General features: G+C 41.0%; 2 protein-coding genes across 3 annotated transcripts in view; both read right to left on the reverse strand.

Moving 5' to 3' along the window:
• The window catches only part of ENTREP2 (endosomal transmembrane epsin interactor 2), a 359,231-nt gene that overhangs the window by 89,075 nt on the left and 251,275 nt on the right, over positions 1–18,881 (reverse strand). For both annotated transcript variants that reach the window (XM_065872553.1, XM_065872552.1), the window contains exon 3: positions 9,406–9,516. In XM_065872553.1, the coding sequence (XP_065728625.1) occupies positions 9,406–9,516 (111 nt within the window). The remainder of the gene's footprint in view (positions 1–9,405; positions 9,517–18,881) is intronic.
• On the reverse strand, positions 12,384–13,366 carry NSMCE3 (NSE3 homolog, SMC5-SMC6 complex component). The gene has a single exon (XM_065872523.1). It carries the CDS (start codon positions 13,258–13,260, stop codon positions 12,421–12,423), a length of 840 nt encoding a protein of 279 aa, XP_065728595.1. The 5' UTR covers positions 13,261–13,366; the 3' UTR covers positions 12,384–12,420.

Genomic DNA, 18,881 nt, shown 5'->3' on the forward strand with positions numbered 1-18,881 from the left:
GTGGTATTAAGAGGCTGGGCCCTTGGGAGGTGATTAGGTTATGAGGGTGGAGCCCTCATGAATGGGATTAGTGTCCTTATAAAAGAGACCCCAGAGAACTCCCTTATCCTTTCCACCACGTGAGGACAAAGCAAGAAGATGGCCATCTATGAACAAGAAAGCAAGCTCTCACAAGACACCAAATCTGCCAGCATCTTCATCTTGGAATGCCCAGCCTCCTGAACTCTGAGAAATAAATTTCTACTATTTATAAGCAACCCAGTCTATGGTATTCTGTTTTAGCAGCCCAAAAGGACTAAGGCAGTTAACAATGTTAAGCCTTCCAATCCATGAACATGGGATACTTCCCCAATTATTTAGATATTTTTTCAACAATACTTTCATTGTTTTCAGAGTATAAGTTTTGTATTTCTTTTGTTAAATTTATTACTAAATATTTTATTCTTTCTGATGCTATTGAAACTGAAATTTTCTTATTTTCATTTTCAGATTATTCATTGTTTGGGCTTAGAAATATAATAGATTTTTTGTGTTTTGATCTTGGCCCTGCAACCTTGCTAGCTTTATTAGTTCTAATGATGTTTTAGCAGATTCCTTAGGATTTTCTATATACAAGATCATCTCATCTGTGAATTGGGGCAGTTTTACCTCTTCCTTTCCAATCTGGATGTCTTTGATTTCTTTTTCTTGCCTGGCCAGAACCTCCAGTACCATGTGAATAGAACTGGCAAAAATGGACCATCTTCTCTTGTTCCCAGTCTTAGACAGAAAGCATCCAGTCTTTCACCATTAAATATAATGTTAGCTGGGGTTTGTTCAGATATCTTTTGTCAGGTTAAGGGAGTTACCCTATATTCCTAGTTTGTTGAGTGTTTTCATCATGAAAGAGTATTGGATTTTGAAATTCCTTTTTCTGCATCTATTGGGATGATCATGTGATTTTCTTGCTTATATTCTATTGATACAACATATTACATTAATTGATTTTTGGATGTTAAGTCAACCTTGCATCCCTGGCATAAATCCCACTTGGTTATGATGTATAACTCTTTTTATATGTTGCCTGACTCAGCTTGCTAGTATTTGGTTGAGAATTTATACATCCATATTCATAAGATGTATTGGTCTGTAGTTTTCTTTCCTTGTGGTGTCTTAGTCTGGTTTTAGTACAGAGTAGTACTGGCCTCACAAAATAAATTGAGAAGTGTTCCTTCCTCTTCTATATTTTCGGAAAAGATTGTGAATAATTGGTATTAATTATTCTGTAAATTTTTGGTAGAATTCATCTGTGAAACCATCTGGGCCTGTGCTACTCTTGGTGGGCAGTTTTTTCTCTTCTCTTGTTATAGATCTATTCAGATTGTCTATTTCTTCTTGAGTCAATTTCAGTAGTTTGTGTTTTTCTAGAATTTGTCTATTTCATCTAAGTTATCTAATTTGTTGGTTTAACTGCTTATAGTATTTTCTTATAATTTTTTATATCTATAAGGTTGGTAGCCCCCCTCTAATTTCTGATTTTATTAATTTAAATCTTTCCTATTTTTTCTCAGTCAAGCTATCTAAAGTTTTGTCAGTTTTGTTGACCTTTTCAAAGAACAAGCATTTGGTTTCATTGATTTTCACTATTGTTTTTCTATTCCCTATTTCATTAATTTCTGCTCAATCTTTATTATTTCCTTACTTCAACTTGCTTTAGGTTTAGTTTGCCCTTCTTTTTCCAGTGCTTTAAGTTGGAAGGTTATGTAGTGTTTTGATATCTCTCCTTTTTTAGCATAGGTATTTAGTTATAAATTTCCCTCTAAGCACTGTGTTAGAGTACATCTCATAAGTTTGGGTATAGTATGCCTTAATTTTCATTCATATACAGGTATTTTCTGATTCCCTATTGATTTCTTCCTTGACCTGATTATTAAGGAGTGTTACTTAATTTCCACATCTTTGTGAGTTTTCCAACTTTTTTTGCTATTGGTTTTTAATTTCATTCCATTATAGTCAGAGAATATATTTTGCATTACTTCTGTCTTTTAAAATTTATTTAGGTCTGTTTTACAGCCAAACATATGTTCTGTCCTGGAGAATGTTTCATATGTGCTTGAGAAGAATACAGTCTGTTGTTGCTGGGTGGAGTGTCCTGTGGATGTCTGTTATGTCTGTAGTGTTGCTCAAGTCTTCTACTTTCTGGTTGATTTGATCTTCTATTTGTTCTATCCATTACTGAAGGTGTGGTATCGAAGTCTCCAGTTATTACTGTTGAATTGTATACTTCTCCCTTCACTGATGTCAATTTTTGCTTCATGTATTTTGGTGCTGTGTTATTTTGGCACTTATACGTTTAAAACCATTATATCCTCCTAATGGGAAGAACTTTTAAAAAAAATCATTTTAAAATGTACATCTTTATCTGTAGCAAAATTTTGACTTCTTATTTCTTCAAAAATCATTATCTGTTTTTATTATTCAAACAAATCGGCCCACAAATAAATGCTTGATTAGAATTTTTGTATACGTTAACCAGTAAAGTGAAAGTAAAAAAACAAAGCTCTATCTTGGAACATTACTCAAAATGAACAACTTCTTTGCTTTTAGATAGTGGAAGAATATGTCTTCAATTTTTTTGTGCTATGTACAGTGTCATGGCTATGGCCCTCCTGGGCTCTTCGAAAAGCCCTTTGTTAATTCCTGTATGAAAAAGGGTTGCACTCTGGCTCCCCCTGCCAGAAACCCCACATCAGACTTGAGAGGCACACAGGGGAGAGGCTGAGATCAAGCTCTTCAATCAGAAATGTAAACAGATAAGGAAGAAGGAGGTGGTGATGTGCTTTCCATCAAAACACCCACCCAGGTGTCAGATCTCCTGAGGCCACCCTCATTTTGGGGAGCTACATACCCCCAGGAAGCCTAGGCAGAGACTAGAAAGATGTCCAATTAGTGGTCAGGTCACACTCACAGCAAGATAGCCCGGCTTTCCAGAAAACAAGAATAAATCACACTGTCCCTGCAATGTGATGCATCTATTTACAAAGGATTTAAGGTCAGGAAAACACGGGTGTGATCGTGGGCAAGCACAACATAAATCACATGATTGTTTGCTTACAGGGAAAGATACCTCTCCCAGTTACATGCTTGATGTGGCTGGAGAGGAAGAGCTCACATTTCCTACAAAACTGGACGCTGTTTTCACATCCCTTTGTTGTGACACATAAGCTACGGTTTAGGTTCCTTGAGATTCTTCTCTACACAGGAAAGTGTTCCCCATGTAGCCAAAGACTGATTTTGACCAAGAAGAAACAAGACATATTCTTTACCTCCATCGTCCAGTGCTTCTCATCCTTTCCTCTTTTAACCATTAATTCTAAAGTGCTACGAAAAACAGAAATTTAATGATTTCCTAATGGTTAAGAGCAAGGTTAGAATCTGATGCCAGCACCTGCCAGCTGCATGACTTTGGAAAAGTTCCTTAACTCTCAAGGCCTCAGTTTCCTTACCTGTTAGTGGGGATAAAATAGCACCTGTCTCTCAGTCATGGCTGTCAGGAGTAAATGAACGAACGCATGTGACGTGCTCAGAACAGTGCCTTGTATACAGCAAGTGCTCAAAGAAGTTTGCAATCCTCACCATCATCATCATCACCACGCAGCAGTTAGTATTAGTTTGGCATAAAGATATTAAAGAGCACATTTCCATCTCATGTTTGAACATATATCAAAATGAACTAAATATATAACTTGTATGAAATTTTCCACCTAAATTTCTAATTCTTGGCAATACAAAGTAGGACAAATATTTTAATTCACTCCATACTGAAACACAGCAGGACCCTATGGGGCCTGTCCAGGACCACCTCCCCCTCTGCCCAAATACCCTCCGCCTGCCTTTTGTCTGCAGAAGAACTTTGGTCAAAGAATAAATTTAATCAGAGAAGTGAGAAAATGCAGGAGCAAAGGAAAACAGTCAAACAAGACCAAATAATAATAGTTTAGTCATTAAGCAAAGTCAAGGACCTTTAGTTCCTCCTTAAGGGGTATAGATAATGTTCTGAGCCATAGTCTGTGAGCTGTCTTGTAGGTACTGAAACCCACACCAGGTGGAAGAAGTCAACTACACGAGGACCAGACTGTAGCCATGACATAAGCTGCCACAGTTCTGAGAACTGTCCTCAAGGAAATGGGAATAATCCGACCCTAGAACTGAAGATGAAGTGTACTGAAAACAATCAAGATGACGCCGGTCAGACCACCGATGACCAATTTCAAGACGACTGTCAGAGCTGACTGTGCTGTTTCTGCATGTGGCCCCCTCCCTCAGCCTATAAAAGCTCTTGTCCCCTGATCAGCAGGGGGGAATTGGCCTTTGGACATGAGTTCCCTTCTCCCCCAGTTGCCAGCCTCCAAAATAAAGCAAACTTTCCTCTCCACCAACCTTGCCTCTCAAGTATTGGCTTTTGAGTGGTGAGCAGCCAGACCCAACTTTCGGTAACAATACTACGGTGAAGGAGGATATATTTGTTTCCTTTATAATAAAATTATTACCCAACTATATTAAAATTAAAAACAAGGACAAGAATGCATGTTCGCTGTGGCCGTGCCTGTGACAACAAAACAATGGAGATGGCCAGACCGCCTCTCGGTGCAGGTACATACAGTGACTATGGGGAAATACACACAGCCGCCAGAAGAATGAGGGGCTCCCTGTATATACTTCCATGGTAATGTCTCAAGGTAATATCAATGAGCAGGGAAAACGCCACAGAAAAAAGTATACAGTATAAGCGTGTTTAAAAATAAAACTGTATGTTTGTGAATGTACAACATGCACACCCACATGTATGTAAACCTATACGCATATACGAGGGTCTGAACACATCTCATCCTAAAGGGATCACAGGTGTGATGGGGAGTGGCAGGCAGATAGTGAGAGGGGAGACGTCCAGTTTTATTCCAATTCATGTATCACCTGCATCTTTTCCAATGAGAATCTATTATTTCATATTAAAAAAAAAAGGAAACAACAACAAAAAAGCGCCTTTTCCGTTAAGACAATGTACTTATCAACACACGATGCATTATATTATATTGATCTGCATCTGAAAAGCACTGTTAGGCTTTCATTTTAAAAACACTGTAAGAATGTGAAAGTAAATCCCAAACTTCTGCAGGATGAATTAGGTCATAACTGAAAACAGATTTTTAAACAAATTTTTGATGCTGTGCAATATTTCATTGTACCAGCAGTCGTAAATTAAACAAAACACGATGAGGCATTTAAAAAGACATTTGAAAACCCCGTAATGGTTTTAATTGTCATTAATCTAAAACGGCATGTTTACTTAAAACCCCCAGATAATTTTTTACCTTCCTCTAGGGCTCTTAGGAAAAGAACCGCTGGGATACACTCGCTGATTCACTCACAGGCCAGGATGGCACCCAGCCCTGGATGTGGCCTTGTTCCTTGTGGGGTTCTGCCAAGTAGGGAATGATGGGAAATGCCAGTACTCGGAGGAAAACTGACGGGATGCCAAGAGAACAACAGCAGCTGGGAGCGTCTCCGATAAGGGGATGGGGGGAGGCCCTTCCCTGGAGGTACTGACACCAGCTGGGACCTGGGATCCTTTGCTACAGTGCTTGCACCTGGACAAACATCTCTTTGAGCAACAAAATACAAAGAAACTATATGGGACTAAAAATAACTGCGTGCATGTGCAGCTGGGGCAAATTCTGGACAACAAGATACAAGGAGACCAAAAGGCCCAATTGTCACTTCTGAAGGGACAGGCGCAAAAGCCCATGTAAGGAGCCAGTTCACCAGCCTCTCAGGGAGCAAGTTAGCGATGGAAATTATTACTTGTTCTCCCTTCCCCTGCTGCAGCAGCGGCCCCAATAAAGCTTGCCTGAATTCCTTGTCTGGCCTCTGATCGATTTTGATTAAGGAGGCCAAGAACCCTGGTCAATAACTGTACCACCTACTCTGGAATCCCACAGCAGGGGCAAAAGCCACTCAGTATTTGTTGAGTTATGAATGTGCACAAAGGGTCATCTTCTCTGCCATGTTTATTTTAGCAAAAGACTAGAAACATCCCTAACTGATCCTTCATTAAGTGGTGGTTAAACAAATTATCATCCATCCATCCATCCGTCTGTCTGTCCATCTATCCATCCATCCATTTATCCATCCATCCATCCATCCAACCATCCATCCGTCCGTCTACCCAGGGCTGTCTATTTAACAGCTGGAAAGGGCTCCAAGGGCTGATGTACAAATGTCACCAAGCCACAGGGTTGGCTGACAAAAGGGATGTGGATAACGGTAGGCAGAAGAGACGTGTGTAAGAATGGTAACACAACACTAATATGCACAGAAAATATCTGGCTACCAAAAACTTTCTGAAGGGGATGCTAGGAGTGTGGAATTGAAAAGAGACCTCATAATTATAATAATTTATATATAATAAACTATTATGTATAATAAAAATTTGTTAATTTTTAATTATGCAGAGGAAAAAGACACACAGATGTGGAAATGTACTAGATACACTAAAGAAAAACAAAAACTGCACTGAAGGATTTATAAAAATAATTTGGATAAAACCAAAAGCATGCACAATGTGCCTGAAAGGGAAAACATGATGTTGTCAACGTGTCCATTCTCCACCAAATTAATCTATAATTTTAATATGATTCCCATTGAAATTTCAAATTGATTCCTTTGAGTCTTGAAAAAAAAATTTCAAAACTCATCTGGAAGACTAAACTTTTAAAAACAGGCAAGAACTTTTTTAAGAAGTAGATTCAAGTCTGGGATGGGGGTGGGGTAGGGCTTGCCCTACCAGTTATAAAAATAGAGAGTTAAGGTAATAAAAGTGGTGCTGTTCTGTGTATAGCACAGGGGATATAGCCAACATTTTATAATAACTGCAAATGGAGTATAATCTGTAAAAACACTGAATCATTATGTTGTATAGCTGAAACTAATATAATACTGTAAATCAACTACACTTCAATTTCTTAAAAGGTAGTATTGTTCTGGAATATGAATAAACAGACATGGGAATGGGACAGAATGAAAAGTCCAGAGATAGGCAAAGAGTCACATCTGTACGTGTGTGTGCATACCTATGATAATGCTGTCAGAGTAGATACCGGCTCTCTTTTTGACTATCCAGCATACATTCCTGCCTTCCTTCCCTCAACCCTTCCTAACAGTACCTTAGTTTGGAGGATTATCTCTTGGATTCCACTGGTGGGACAGCTAAGCAGATTTTTTCTTACCCTGGCCAATCAAAATGCTCCCTCCCTGGACTCTGACTCTAGGACCAACGGACAAAGCGGTTAAGAACCACAGGAACTGTTCACTCCTGCAGAACTGCATCCTGAGGAGTTCAGGGTTCCCGCTGCAGACCCCCACTCTGGGTCAGGCTTTTGCAGCCACAGAAGCTCTTCTGGAACCAGCCAGTTTCCAGGCTTAATCTCTAACCCCTTGGATATTCAATAGGTCCCACCATCTCTCTAATAAATGGCCTTTGGCTTTGTCAGTTTTTGTAACTTGCTACCAAAGGACTCAATGTTCAGGTGGCATTTCATATCATCAGGGAAATATTAGGTTACTCGGGAAATAGTTTTAGGAAAGCTAGCTACCCATTTTAGAGGAAAAGGTTAAATTCATCAAATAAATTCAAGGATATTAAAGAGTTAATTATTTTTAAAAAAAGCACACCAGGGGAAATTATTGGGGTAACATGATCTTAGGAAGGAAAAGGTCTTTTTATTGGTTCTAAGGTAAGACCACAAAGGAAAACTTTAACAGCTTTGAACACACAAAAATTAAAATTTTTTCTATGTGAAAAAATAAAGGGCAAATAACAATCCAGAAATATATCTGACCCTATAAGCTGCAGGACTCAAAACCATAATATACAAAGAGCTCTTGCAAATAAATAACTGTTAAATCTAAAAATGGGTAAAGGTCCCAGTCAAATCACAGAAGAAAAAGAAATATAAATGGTGCATATATAAATATATAAAATATATGTAATATGTAAATATAAAATTGCATATAATTATATAATTACATCTTTCCCATCCTTTCATGCAGCATACAGTATAGGGAAACAGGGTCTGAGATTAATACCAGGAGAAGTCAACCTTTCAAGACTGGGCACTTGTCTTTCTTTTGGATCTGGACCTCCAGGCACTTTCACTTCTTGTCACCCCAGTCACTCTGTCTTGGAAAATCGGAATCAGAGAAAAAACTGGCTAATCCTGTGTAGGTTGCCAGATTTTTACCATATTCACCACATTTAGTACTTAGGAAAAGAGAGGCTACCAAGTTACGAACAGAAGTTAGCAAGTCGCCCTTTCTGTTGGTGATGGGGCTCCAGGTTGTGTCAGTTCTTGGTAGTCCTGGGGAAATACTGCACTACAGCGAGAATATTCTGTGTATATCATATTGGGATGAAATATGATCAGTGTGAGCTTGCCCGCACTGAACAGAAAATAACAAGACTAAGCTCTCAGTTTTGGGGACTCAGTAGGTGTTTCAGCACTCAGCCTGCACCGTACACTAGACTTGCTGGCCTTGGTAGACGAGGAATGTAAAGGGCAGCAGCTCCCCTTTGAACCCAATGGCATGGCTACAAGAAACGTAGGCACTGCCCTGCTACAGAAAAGCTTCAGGCAGTTCAGCATAGCCCCTGACCTCTCAGAAATCATGGCCACAGGTTGGCAAGTACATGGGCAGCTGTGAGGGGCACGGCTCTAAAAGGTGGCCTTGTGCCTTCTCTAAGTTAAAGAAACAAACACCAGCACCCCCATACCCAGTAGCCAGGGTCACATCAGGGGTCACACTGCACCTGTACTGAACGTCATGGGACACACTCTGATTTCTGCACCAGCCACACGCATATGTTACCGAAGCAGGAGCCAAGTTATGATAAGGAATGATGGTTACATTCAACAAACCAAAATGACCCCCTACCATGTCCATAGCACACCATCTACGGTTTTCCTAGATTGAAAAGACAGTTCTCTTTTTTAACTGAAAAATGAGAACTAAATTGTTTGGATGCACACATTAGCAAGCTTATATGTATCTCGGCACTTAAAATCGATTTACAAAACTGATTTTTAAAAATTCAGTGGAGACAAATATCAATGCAACAAATATTAAAATAAAATCGTTACTAAAGACATTTATTTTAAAATAGCATTACACTAATATACTATTAGTAACTGACTTATGAGTAGAACCAGTTTTAATTTGGGAGAATTTTAAAAAATCAATCATTGTGAATTCCTTAACACTAAAACATCAGAATGCATCCAAGGATACAATAACATTATTTTTGAAATCACTTTCATTCAAAATCAAAGCCTATGCCCTTTATCAAAAGGTCTGCATTTCATTACTCACCAACTGACAGCCTTCTAGGGAGTTGACTAGCTGAGCGTTCTGACAGGAGAGAATTGAACCAGCCAAATTCAGCATTACACATACTGCAGAGAGCAGCATGAAAAAGGTAATCTGGAAACAAACCAAACAAGAAATTGATTATTCACTTGGAAAGACTCAAAGGAAAAATTATTTGGCTTTCAAAAAGCTTTCAGATGATCTAGTAATTATATGAATAACATTTCTGTTTTCAAGGAAAGTATTATTTATTAAAATTTCAAATTCATATTACCTTAAGTCAAATAAAAAAGGTAAAGTCTCTGAAAAGCCATAGCCAGCAACCATGATTTTATTTGAAATATACTGTAAAATATTTTAGAAGCTAAACTTGAAAATACTATGCATCCTTCAGTCTCAAAATAGTGTTATATAGTCTCAGAAATAACAAGTAATAAATTACTAAAAAAAAATCAAGTGAAAGAAGTTTATTTATTAGAATGCCTTTAAGTTTATTTCTTTTAATTTTTGTTATGGAAAATTTCATACATATGCAAAACCAGAGAAAACAGTGTAACGCCCCGCATACCCATCTCCCAGCCTGTAAATGTACTCAATATTTATTGAAAAAAATCTTCATGTAAGTGGACCATGCAGTTCAAACCTGTGTTGTTCAAGGGTCAACTGTATATATTATTCATATATTAAACATTATATTGTATTAACTAGACAACGGAACAATAGCCACAAACTTGACACCTCTGGGAAGGGTGAAAAGATACAAGGGTTTGATCTGGTCTGTAATGTTTTCTACTTTAAAATTTGAAACAAAATGGTTATCTACTGACGGTAAATTATTAACATCTCTACAAGAAAAGTGTGGGGAAAACATGTGCCTCAGATATAACTGACACTGCATAGTGCATAATGATATTTTCCGCCCCATACAGATGAAAATCCCAGCATTAGAACACCTCAGAGGGGTAAGCGGTCATTGAGTAAGCAGAATGCTTAGCCAGGAGGTAATTCATACACTGAAATAAATGCAAACCAAGAAATGCCTTTAAGGACCAACTATATTCACTGATAAAATAAATGCAAATTCCAGTTCAACAGAATAAAGTAAAACCCAGTCATCTAACCCATTGCTCCACACCACCACATACCCACCAGATTCTTCTAGATGACTCTAGTCCAGGGTTGATCAATCCACATTTTTCTTTTTTTAAGTATTTATCTCATTTCATGATTAATTTGCAGTACCTTCCCCCAAAACAATCATACTTATTCACCTGCTGAATAATTAACAGTTGAACTTCTGTATATAAACAGCATTTTGCCAGAGACTATGGAGAAATACAATGAAAGGCCACTATACCTTTCATGATTAATTTGCAGTACCTTCCCCCAAAACAATCATACTTATTCACCTGCTGAATAATTAACAGTTGAACTTCTGTATATAAACAGCATTTTGCCAGAGACTATGGAGAAATACAATGAAAGGCCACTATACCGGCTTTTCTTCAGGCTCGTTTAATCCATACAACTAACTATGATATAATTATTGTTTTTCCCATTTTACACATAAAGAAATTGAGATTAAGGGAGCTTAAAACCTATGCCAAATCACCATGTTGCCATAGCATGAGCCGTAATTTGAATTCAGTCTATCAGACAACCTCGAAACCCCATATGCTATTCACTACATTACAGAGACCTCTCCAACCTGGGGCAGATCTTATTTTCTGCTCTTACTGTTTACATGGGCTCTACTCACCATAAACCATGAGTTATGTTTTTCCATAAAACCATACAACAGAGTCAGACTAGAAAAGTCACATTTTTGAACCAGTAATTCCAATTCGAGGAATGATTTAGAACAAGATAATGAAAGAAAACCTTAAAAAAAATTTTTTAACTGCTCCAGACCAAGAAAAAACAAATTTAAACAAATTTTAAGGAACAAAGTAACAACTAAAATCCCCCACAGCCCCGGACTGTGCCAAGATCTCTAGGTATACTTCCCTATCTAATTATCACACTACCACACACAACAACATGCATCATCAACCCATTTTACAGGTGAGGAAAGGTCTGTATACAACCTAACCTGCTTAAATTCCTACAGCCAGTTATGCAGAGGGAGGCTCTGATCCCACGTAGTCTGATTCTCAAGTAGGTATGGTTAATCATTAACACTTTTCTGTGACCCACAGAAAGTAATATATTTTACATCATGATCCAACATGCACACACACATAAAAATAGAGCAACTTCCACAAAACACTATTTACCTGAATGATACGCGGTAAAAATTTTCTTTTTTTGTTAAGATGCTGTTTTTCAGTAATGAAATCTTCTCATGACTTACGGTTAAAATAAGTGCACAATGCTTACTTGCTTCAAAACTACAGTGTTTATTATAACTATAGTAAAAAAAACCAAAAAAAACAAAAACAAAAAACCAGAAAAAAAAGGAACTAAATGGTCAGCCACACAAAAACTTATCCGGAAAAAATACAACGCATACATTGCTTAGAATGACTCATAACACTTACACACATGGGAAATATGTTTTTAAAATGGCTATGCTAAGATTAATAGAGATGTAGGCAGTTACATTTTAGTTTTCAATTTATAGACTTTTATTTTTCCTTACAGAGTTGAGTAGTCCAGAGGCCAGACAAGAGCCACTTCGTTTTATTTCCCTGGTATGAAAGCAACTTACTGACGTGTTCTTTCTTTTAAATGTCTATTTCCATAACATGGTACAAAACTTTCCAATTCGCTTTATAAAGCTAGCAAGATTTTTATACCGACAAAAAAAATACAGACAGTAAGACAAACCAAAACAAAATAAAGCATCCCCTAATATTTTTATAAATGAAAATTCGGAACCAAAGTGACTTATAATATCACAAGAAGAAAAGATTGCAAACACATCCTAAAACTGTTACACACATTTAAAGGTTACAGCAAGATGCTCCCTCCCACCCCCAGCCCTTCCCCAGCGTCTCTCCGAGTCTGTCTCAGGTTTCAAGAGGAAGGGGCTGGGGTTGGGGCCGTGCCCCCGGTCTGGGGTCTGGCCCTGGCCTCCTCCTCCGCCAAAGCCTCACAGTACTGCGCCGGCCAGTCCTTGGGATCCTGATTGTGGACTTTGGCCACGAACTTGAGCACCTTCATCTTGCTGGTCTCCAGGTTGGTGCGCGGGCCCCACTGGAGCTCGTAGTCCACGGGGTCCGTGTGCGGGATGCGCCGGTACTCCAAGTACCGCTGCCGCACGAAGTCCTCGGTGATGAGCTTCTTCGGATCCCCGAAGATGAGGTGCTTCTTGGTGGGGTGCACCCCGAGGCGCCGCAGGAAGTCCCAGACCTCGGTCTCCTTGATGCTGTTGCCCTTCATGAAGATGAGCCCCAGCACGATCATGAGCAGCCCGGTGGTGGGAGTGCCCTGGTCGCCGCGCATCTCCGCGTCCTCCTCCACCGGCTCTAGTGTGTTGACCAGGATGTAGGTGTTACTCCGGGGCTCCAGCTCCACCAGCCGGTACCCGAACACGTACTCCAGGCGCTCGGCCGCCCGCCGCAGCAGCTCCGGGAGCACGTCCTTGTAGTCCCCGACCACGTGCCGCAGGATGTCGGTGCGACGGATCGGGATCTTCCTCTGGTCCTTGATCAGCAGGAACTGCACCAGCTCCGCCACCTTCAGCTCCAGCTGCTTCTGCGACCGCGGCCCCGGCGCGGGGGAAGCCTCGGGCCGCCGGCCGCCCTGCGATGCGGCGCTGCCCGGCCCGCGGGATGTGCTCGGGGCCTCCTCGCCGCCGCTGCCCAGCTCGGCCTGGGTGCCGGCGCGGCCCCGGCTCTTCGGCTTTTGCGACATGTCGCGGCGGCGAGACCCCCGCTACGCGGACACCCCGTAACTAGCAGCTGAGGAGATGAGGGTCTGCGCGCAGCTCCTCCTGGCGGCCCTGGGCGGGGCCGGAGAGGGCGCGGTTGCGTCACAGAGGCTGCGCGCTGCGTCAGGGGGCTGCGCGGTTGCGTCACGGAGGCTGCGCGCTACGTCATCGAGGCCGCGCCGTGTCTGGGGGTCGGTCTGGTTCGGCCGGCTGTTGCGCCGTGGCGGCGTCTCCGCGCAACCCTGCGGGTCCCAGCCGTGTGTTTTATTAGAATTAAGTGTCGTCCTTACGAAACCCTGAAGATAGAGAACAGGAAGCAAAGGTCCTGAGCGAGTGTGCGGCTCAGCTCAGGACCGCACAGCTCAGGCCAGATCCGTAGAAAGTGAGTATCGAGAGCTCTGAAATCGGGACTGTTTGTAGGTGGAGGAGACTCCCAGGAAGAACGTGGGAGAAAAATAAGGGTAAGAGCGTGGAAGGGAAGTAAAAGCATTTCTTTCTCCACAAAACTGAGCATAAAAAGGATAAAAGACCCTGAGGACTAGTTTGCCGTCGCCAGCCGCCCCCACCCCCAACCATTTCCTACCAGTAACTTTCTCTAAAGCCCCTGAGTCTGTTTAGAAAGAATGGTAAAGGCAGCCTTGCCTCGCAAGCAGGGCTTTCCCAATCTTTTCACCATTTTACCATTGATACTCTGTGCATAATAAACTCCAGCCGGACAGCTGCGTCAAAGCCATCCCAGAAAGCACATTTTAGTTAGGTCCGGTGAGTTTATCTTTTGGAAAGCACATGCTCATGGAAATTGCCTGGGCCCACACCACAATTTTTGCAGAAATGGCTAAGAGAACGCTACCAACAGAGAAACGTGCTCTCTCAAGAGATTACCGTTTAATTTGGGGCATCCCTGATCAAGAATTGCAATCATGTGAATCTCTTAAATGTCTTAATATATCAGCCTTAGGACTCAATGAGAAAGAAATGAGAAAGAAAAGAGAACCCAAGGGTATCATCCCTCATAATCTGTGACGTGCACTTTATATAAATATATATATATACATTTTTAAATTGTGCAAATCTAATAGCCAATGTGAGTCATTCCATTAACTCATACCATTTGCAGTCTGCTGCCATTACTTCCACAGAGCTCAGCAAATGTGTTCCTTTTGTATTAACTTACTTGCAAAGAAGAAACTGAATTTACCTCTCTTTTTTTAAAAAATATATTTTATTTACTTATTTTTGGCTACATTGGGTCTTCGATGTGGTGAGCGGGCTTTCTCTAGTTGCGGTGAGAGGAGGCCACCCTTCATTGTGGTGTGCAGGCTTCTCACTGCGGTGGCTTCTTGTTGCACAACACGGGCTCTAGGCATGTGGGCTCCAGTAGTTGTGGTGCACGGGCTTAGTTGCTCCACAGCATGTGGGATCTTCCCGAACTAGGGCTCAAACCCGTGTCCCCTGCATTGGCAGGTGGATTCTTAACCACTGCGCTACCAGGGAAGCCCCCTCGTAGTTCTGATTTGCATTTCTCTGATAATTAGTTATGTTAAGCATCTTTTCATGTGCCTCTTGGCCATCTGTATGTCTTCTTTGGAGAAATGTCTATTTAGGTCTTCTGTCCATTTTTTGATTGGGTTGTTTGGTTTTTTTATACTGAGCTGCATGAGCTGTTTGCATATTTTGGAGATTAATCCTTTGTCCATTGATTCGTTTGCAATTATTTTCTCCCATTCTGAGGGTTGCCTTTTCATCTTATTTATGGTTTCTTTTGCTGTGCAGAACTTTTAAGTTTCATTAGGTACCATTTGTTTGTTTTTTTATTTCCATTACTCTAGAAGGTGGATCAAAAAAGATCTTGCTGTGATTTACATCAAGGAGTGTTTTTCCTATGTTTTCCTCTAAGAGTTTTATAGTGTCCGGTCTTATATTTAGGTCTTTTAGTCCATTTTTAGTTTATTTTTGTGTATGGTGTTAGGGAGTGTTCTAATTTCATTCTTTCACATGTAGCTGTCCAGTTTTCCCAGCACCACTTATGATGAGACTCTCTTTTCTCCATTGTATATTCTTGTCTCCTTTGTCATAGATTAGTTGACCATAGGTGCATGGGTTTATTTCTGGGCTTTCTGTCCTATTCCATTGGTCTATGTTTCTGTTTTTGTGCCAGTTCCATACTGTCTTGACTACTGTAGCTTTGTAGTATAGTCTGAAGTCAGGGAGCCTGATTCCTCCAGCTCCATTTTTTTTCTCAAGATCGCTTTGGCTATTTGGGGTCTTTTTCTCCATACAAATGTACACATCCAACATATTAGGACAGCAAAACAAACAAAACTGAGCTAAACTAAGCAAGTGCTGGGGAGGATACAGAACAACTGCTAGTGGGATGTAAACGTCACTCAGATAAACAGTTTGGTAACATCTTACAAAGTTAAAGTTACATTTACATCTGACCCAGCAACCGTACTCTAAGGTATTTCACTGAAAAAAATAAAAATTTACATCCATACAAAAACATACACACAAGTGGCTATAGGAGCTTTATGCATAATCACCAAAAGTGGAAATAAAGCAGTATTTTAATGGGTTAAGAGATAAAGCAGCTGTGTTACATCCATACAAATGAATAGCACCCAGCAATAAAAAGGAACACAATTACTTATAGGTACAACAGCATGGCTGAGTCAAATGCATCATGCTAAACTCATGAAGCCAGTCTCAAGAGAGTACGTTTTGCATGAGTCCATGTAGATGACCCTCTGGAAGAGGAAAGAGGAAAAACTACAAGAGTGGAGAACAGATCATTTGTTTCCAAGGATTAGCAGTGGGGTCAAAGACTTGACCATTGCAATGTGGTGATCACGGGGCCCAGGAACAAGTGTCAGGACTGCCAGGCAGTGTGGCGGGTACGCTGTGGGCTGCTGTCACAACCAGGGCCAGTGATCCTTTGGGACGGGAAGTGGTACCCAGCCTGGGGCAAGTGGGGTGGGTACAGGCCAATCGTGGGAGGCCCAGTGCTCAGGGAGCCTAAGCATTCAGTGGAGGGAGTAAACTGGAGTCGGGGTGACCCGGAAAATCTCCAGGACTACAGCAATCCTTGGTGATGGAAGCTGGGGACAGAGCACGAGGTGCTTTCCAAATACAGGGCCTTAGGGCATGAGCTTGCTCACTTGAATATTAAAGGAAATGGTGATCCTGTATGGCTGGAAGACTTAAGACACCAAGATAGTCACATTTACTGAGAAGAAAGAGAGATCTTATTTCTAGGGAAAAGCTAAATATAACTAGTGTAGAAGACCATGTGACGTCTTCTTAGTTAACTTTTAGAATTCAGCACATTTTTAAAAAGATAGACTTTTCTTTCTGATCACACTAAGCCAATTTTTAATACTTGTCTGATATTTTTTTCCCAAGAAGAAGTTCTATCAAAGGACCTGAGACCGACAGAAAAGATATTGGCAAATATTCTTTTTTATTTTTAAGTTCATTTGCCAAGAACCCAGCTGTTTAAAGCAGTAGTTCTCTCTAGCTTTCTGTAACTAAATGAGAACAATAAATTTCAAATGTATCTCTCTCCTAAAGCCATACAGGGTACCCTATCCTTTCTTTTATACAAAAAATACAGGATTACTTGCTCAGATAGAATGAAAATTTGAACAGCCACCTTGTAAAAATTAATAATATATGATTTTCAGCTAACATATAAAATACTCAAAGTTGAATAAAATAAAAGTCAAGGGACTTCCCCGGTGGTCCAGTGGGTAAGACTCCACGCTCCCAATGCAGGGGGGCCCAGGTTCGATCCCTGGTCGGGGAATTAAATCTCACATGCATGCCACAACTAAGACCTGGTGCAGCCTAAATAAATAAATAAATACTTAAATAAATACATAAAGTTTTTTTAAAAAAGAAAATACTTATAAAAACAAGTCAAATAAAATACTTGAATATTTAAATAATCTGAACATACTGATCACTCCCATTACCTTTATCATAAATATCACTTAACAGTGAAAAATTAATATTAATAAGCTGGGTGGTTTGTAGATGAGACATTTAGACACAGATTCTTCCCACTGGTGTTTATAATCCAGCTTTGGTTGAAATATAAATATAGCAAAAAACATAAAAGGAAGAAATCATATTCAGGGAGAAAACAACTTCCCTATTGCTATAGACTGAATTGTGTCCTCCCAAAATTCTTATGTTTAAGTTCTAACCCCCAATGTGACTGCATCTGAAGATAGGACTTTCAGGAGGTAAATTAAGGGTAGATGAGTCATAGGGTGAGGTCCTAATCTGGTAGGATTTGTGGCCTTTACACAGAGGGGAAGAGCAAGAGAGTATGGCCTCTCCACGGGCACCCAAGGACAGGCCATGTGGTGACTCGGCCAGAAAGCAGCAAGTCAGGAAGCGGGCTCTCGCCAGAACCTGACCAGAACTTTGAGACAATCCACATCTGTTGTTAAGCCACCCCGTCTGTGGTGTTTTGCCATGGTTGCCCCAGCTGACCAAGACATCTACTAAGGAGTTTTTATTTATCCTATTTTAAAATAATACGTTTGGTTAAATGTCAACTAATGAGTGATAATATTTTTACATATTTCTGTGACTTTTCTGGGAGACAAACAGTTGAAAATTATCTAAGTTTCTTTCCCCAAAATCCCTGTCTACAGATCACTTCTTTTATATACACTGTAACCTCAACAATTACCACCACCACCCCGAACAAAAATTTGGACCCTCTGATGCTTGTTTAAACACGGGATGACTTGTTTTGACACTTTTTCTGAACTCACTCCTGGTAAAGGCTGGTCACAGACAAAGCAGAGAACTCTTCAAGTCTCAGCCTCAAAAGCTCAGTGACATTACCCCAGGCAGGTCAGCGTCACTCAAAAAGCATGGTCTGGGGGCCCAGCTGCCACCCCTCGCCCACTGGCTGACCCAGTGGGATCACCTCCTTTCTCTCTGACCCCGTGTCCTCTTCAATAGCATGGGGATCAGAGCTTTCCTGGGGTCAGTGGGAAGGTGAAAGACACAAACATAAAGCGCCTGGGGCAGTTCCTGGCACAGAGTAGGAAGCGATTTCTAGAATGATTGACAGTGTTACAATAGCAGAAGATGTGCTCGGAGAGTAGTCATGGATTCCAGCCTGGTTCCCAGAATAATTTCTTTAAAGAATGTCTTCAGCTCTTGTCTCCCAAAGCCTGCTCACATGTTGTGGGACTGTCAACACCGTCACGGTAATTGCCGCCATGGCCCGAGGTCCCCTCCCGCCCTTCCTCACATAGGTAGCATCACACAAAGAGCACAGGCTCCAGACCAGGACTCTCTGGGTCCAAACCTCTGTGCCTCAGGTGACTCACCAATAAAAGCTGTTTGATAGGAATGCCTATCACACAGGATAACGTGAAGAGTTTAAAATGGTACCCAGTGAGCCCTCTGTATAGCCTGGTACAGGTGGTCCTCTGTGGATGTCCACCTGGCCTCTGCAGGTGACCCAGGTGCAAGGCCCCCCCCACCCCGCTCGGGTTCCCTCCCAGGTCTGCTCCGTGGAATGCAGGCCCACAAGCCCCAGCTCCTCGTGAAACCTACAGGGCAGATGGCTCAAGAGATC

The sequence above is a fragment of the Phocoena phocoena genome, chromosome 2 (genome assembly GCF_963924675.1).
Source record: "Phocoena phocoena chromosome 2, mPhoPho1.1, whole genome shotgun sequence".
NCBI classification, from domain to species: Eukaryota; Metazoa; Chordata; class Mammalia; order Artiodactyla; family Phocoenidae; genus Phocoena; species Phocoena phocoena.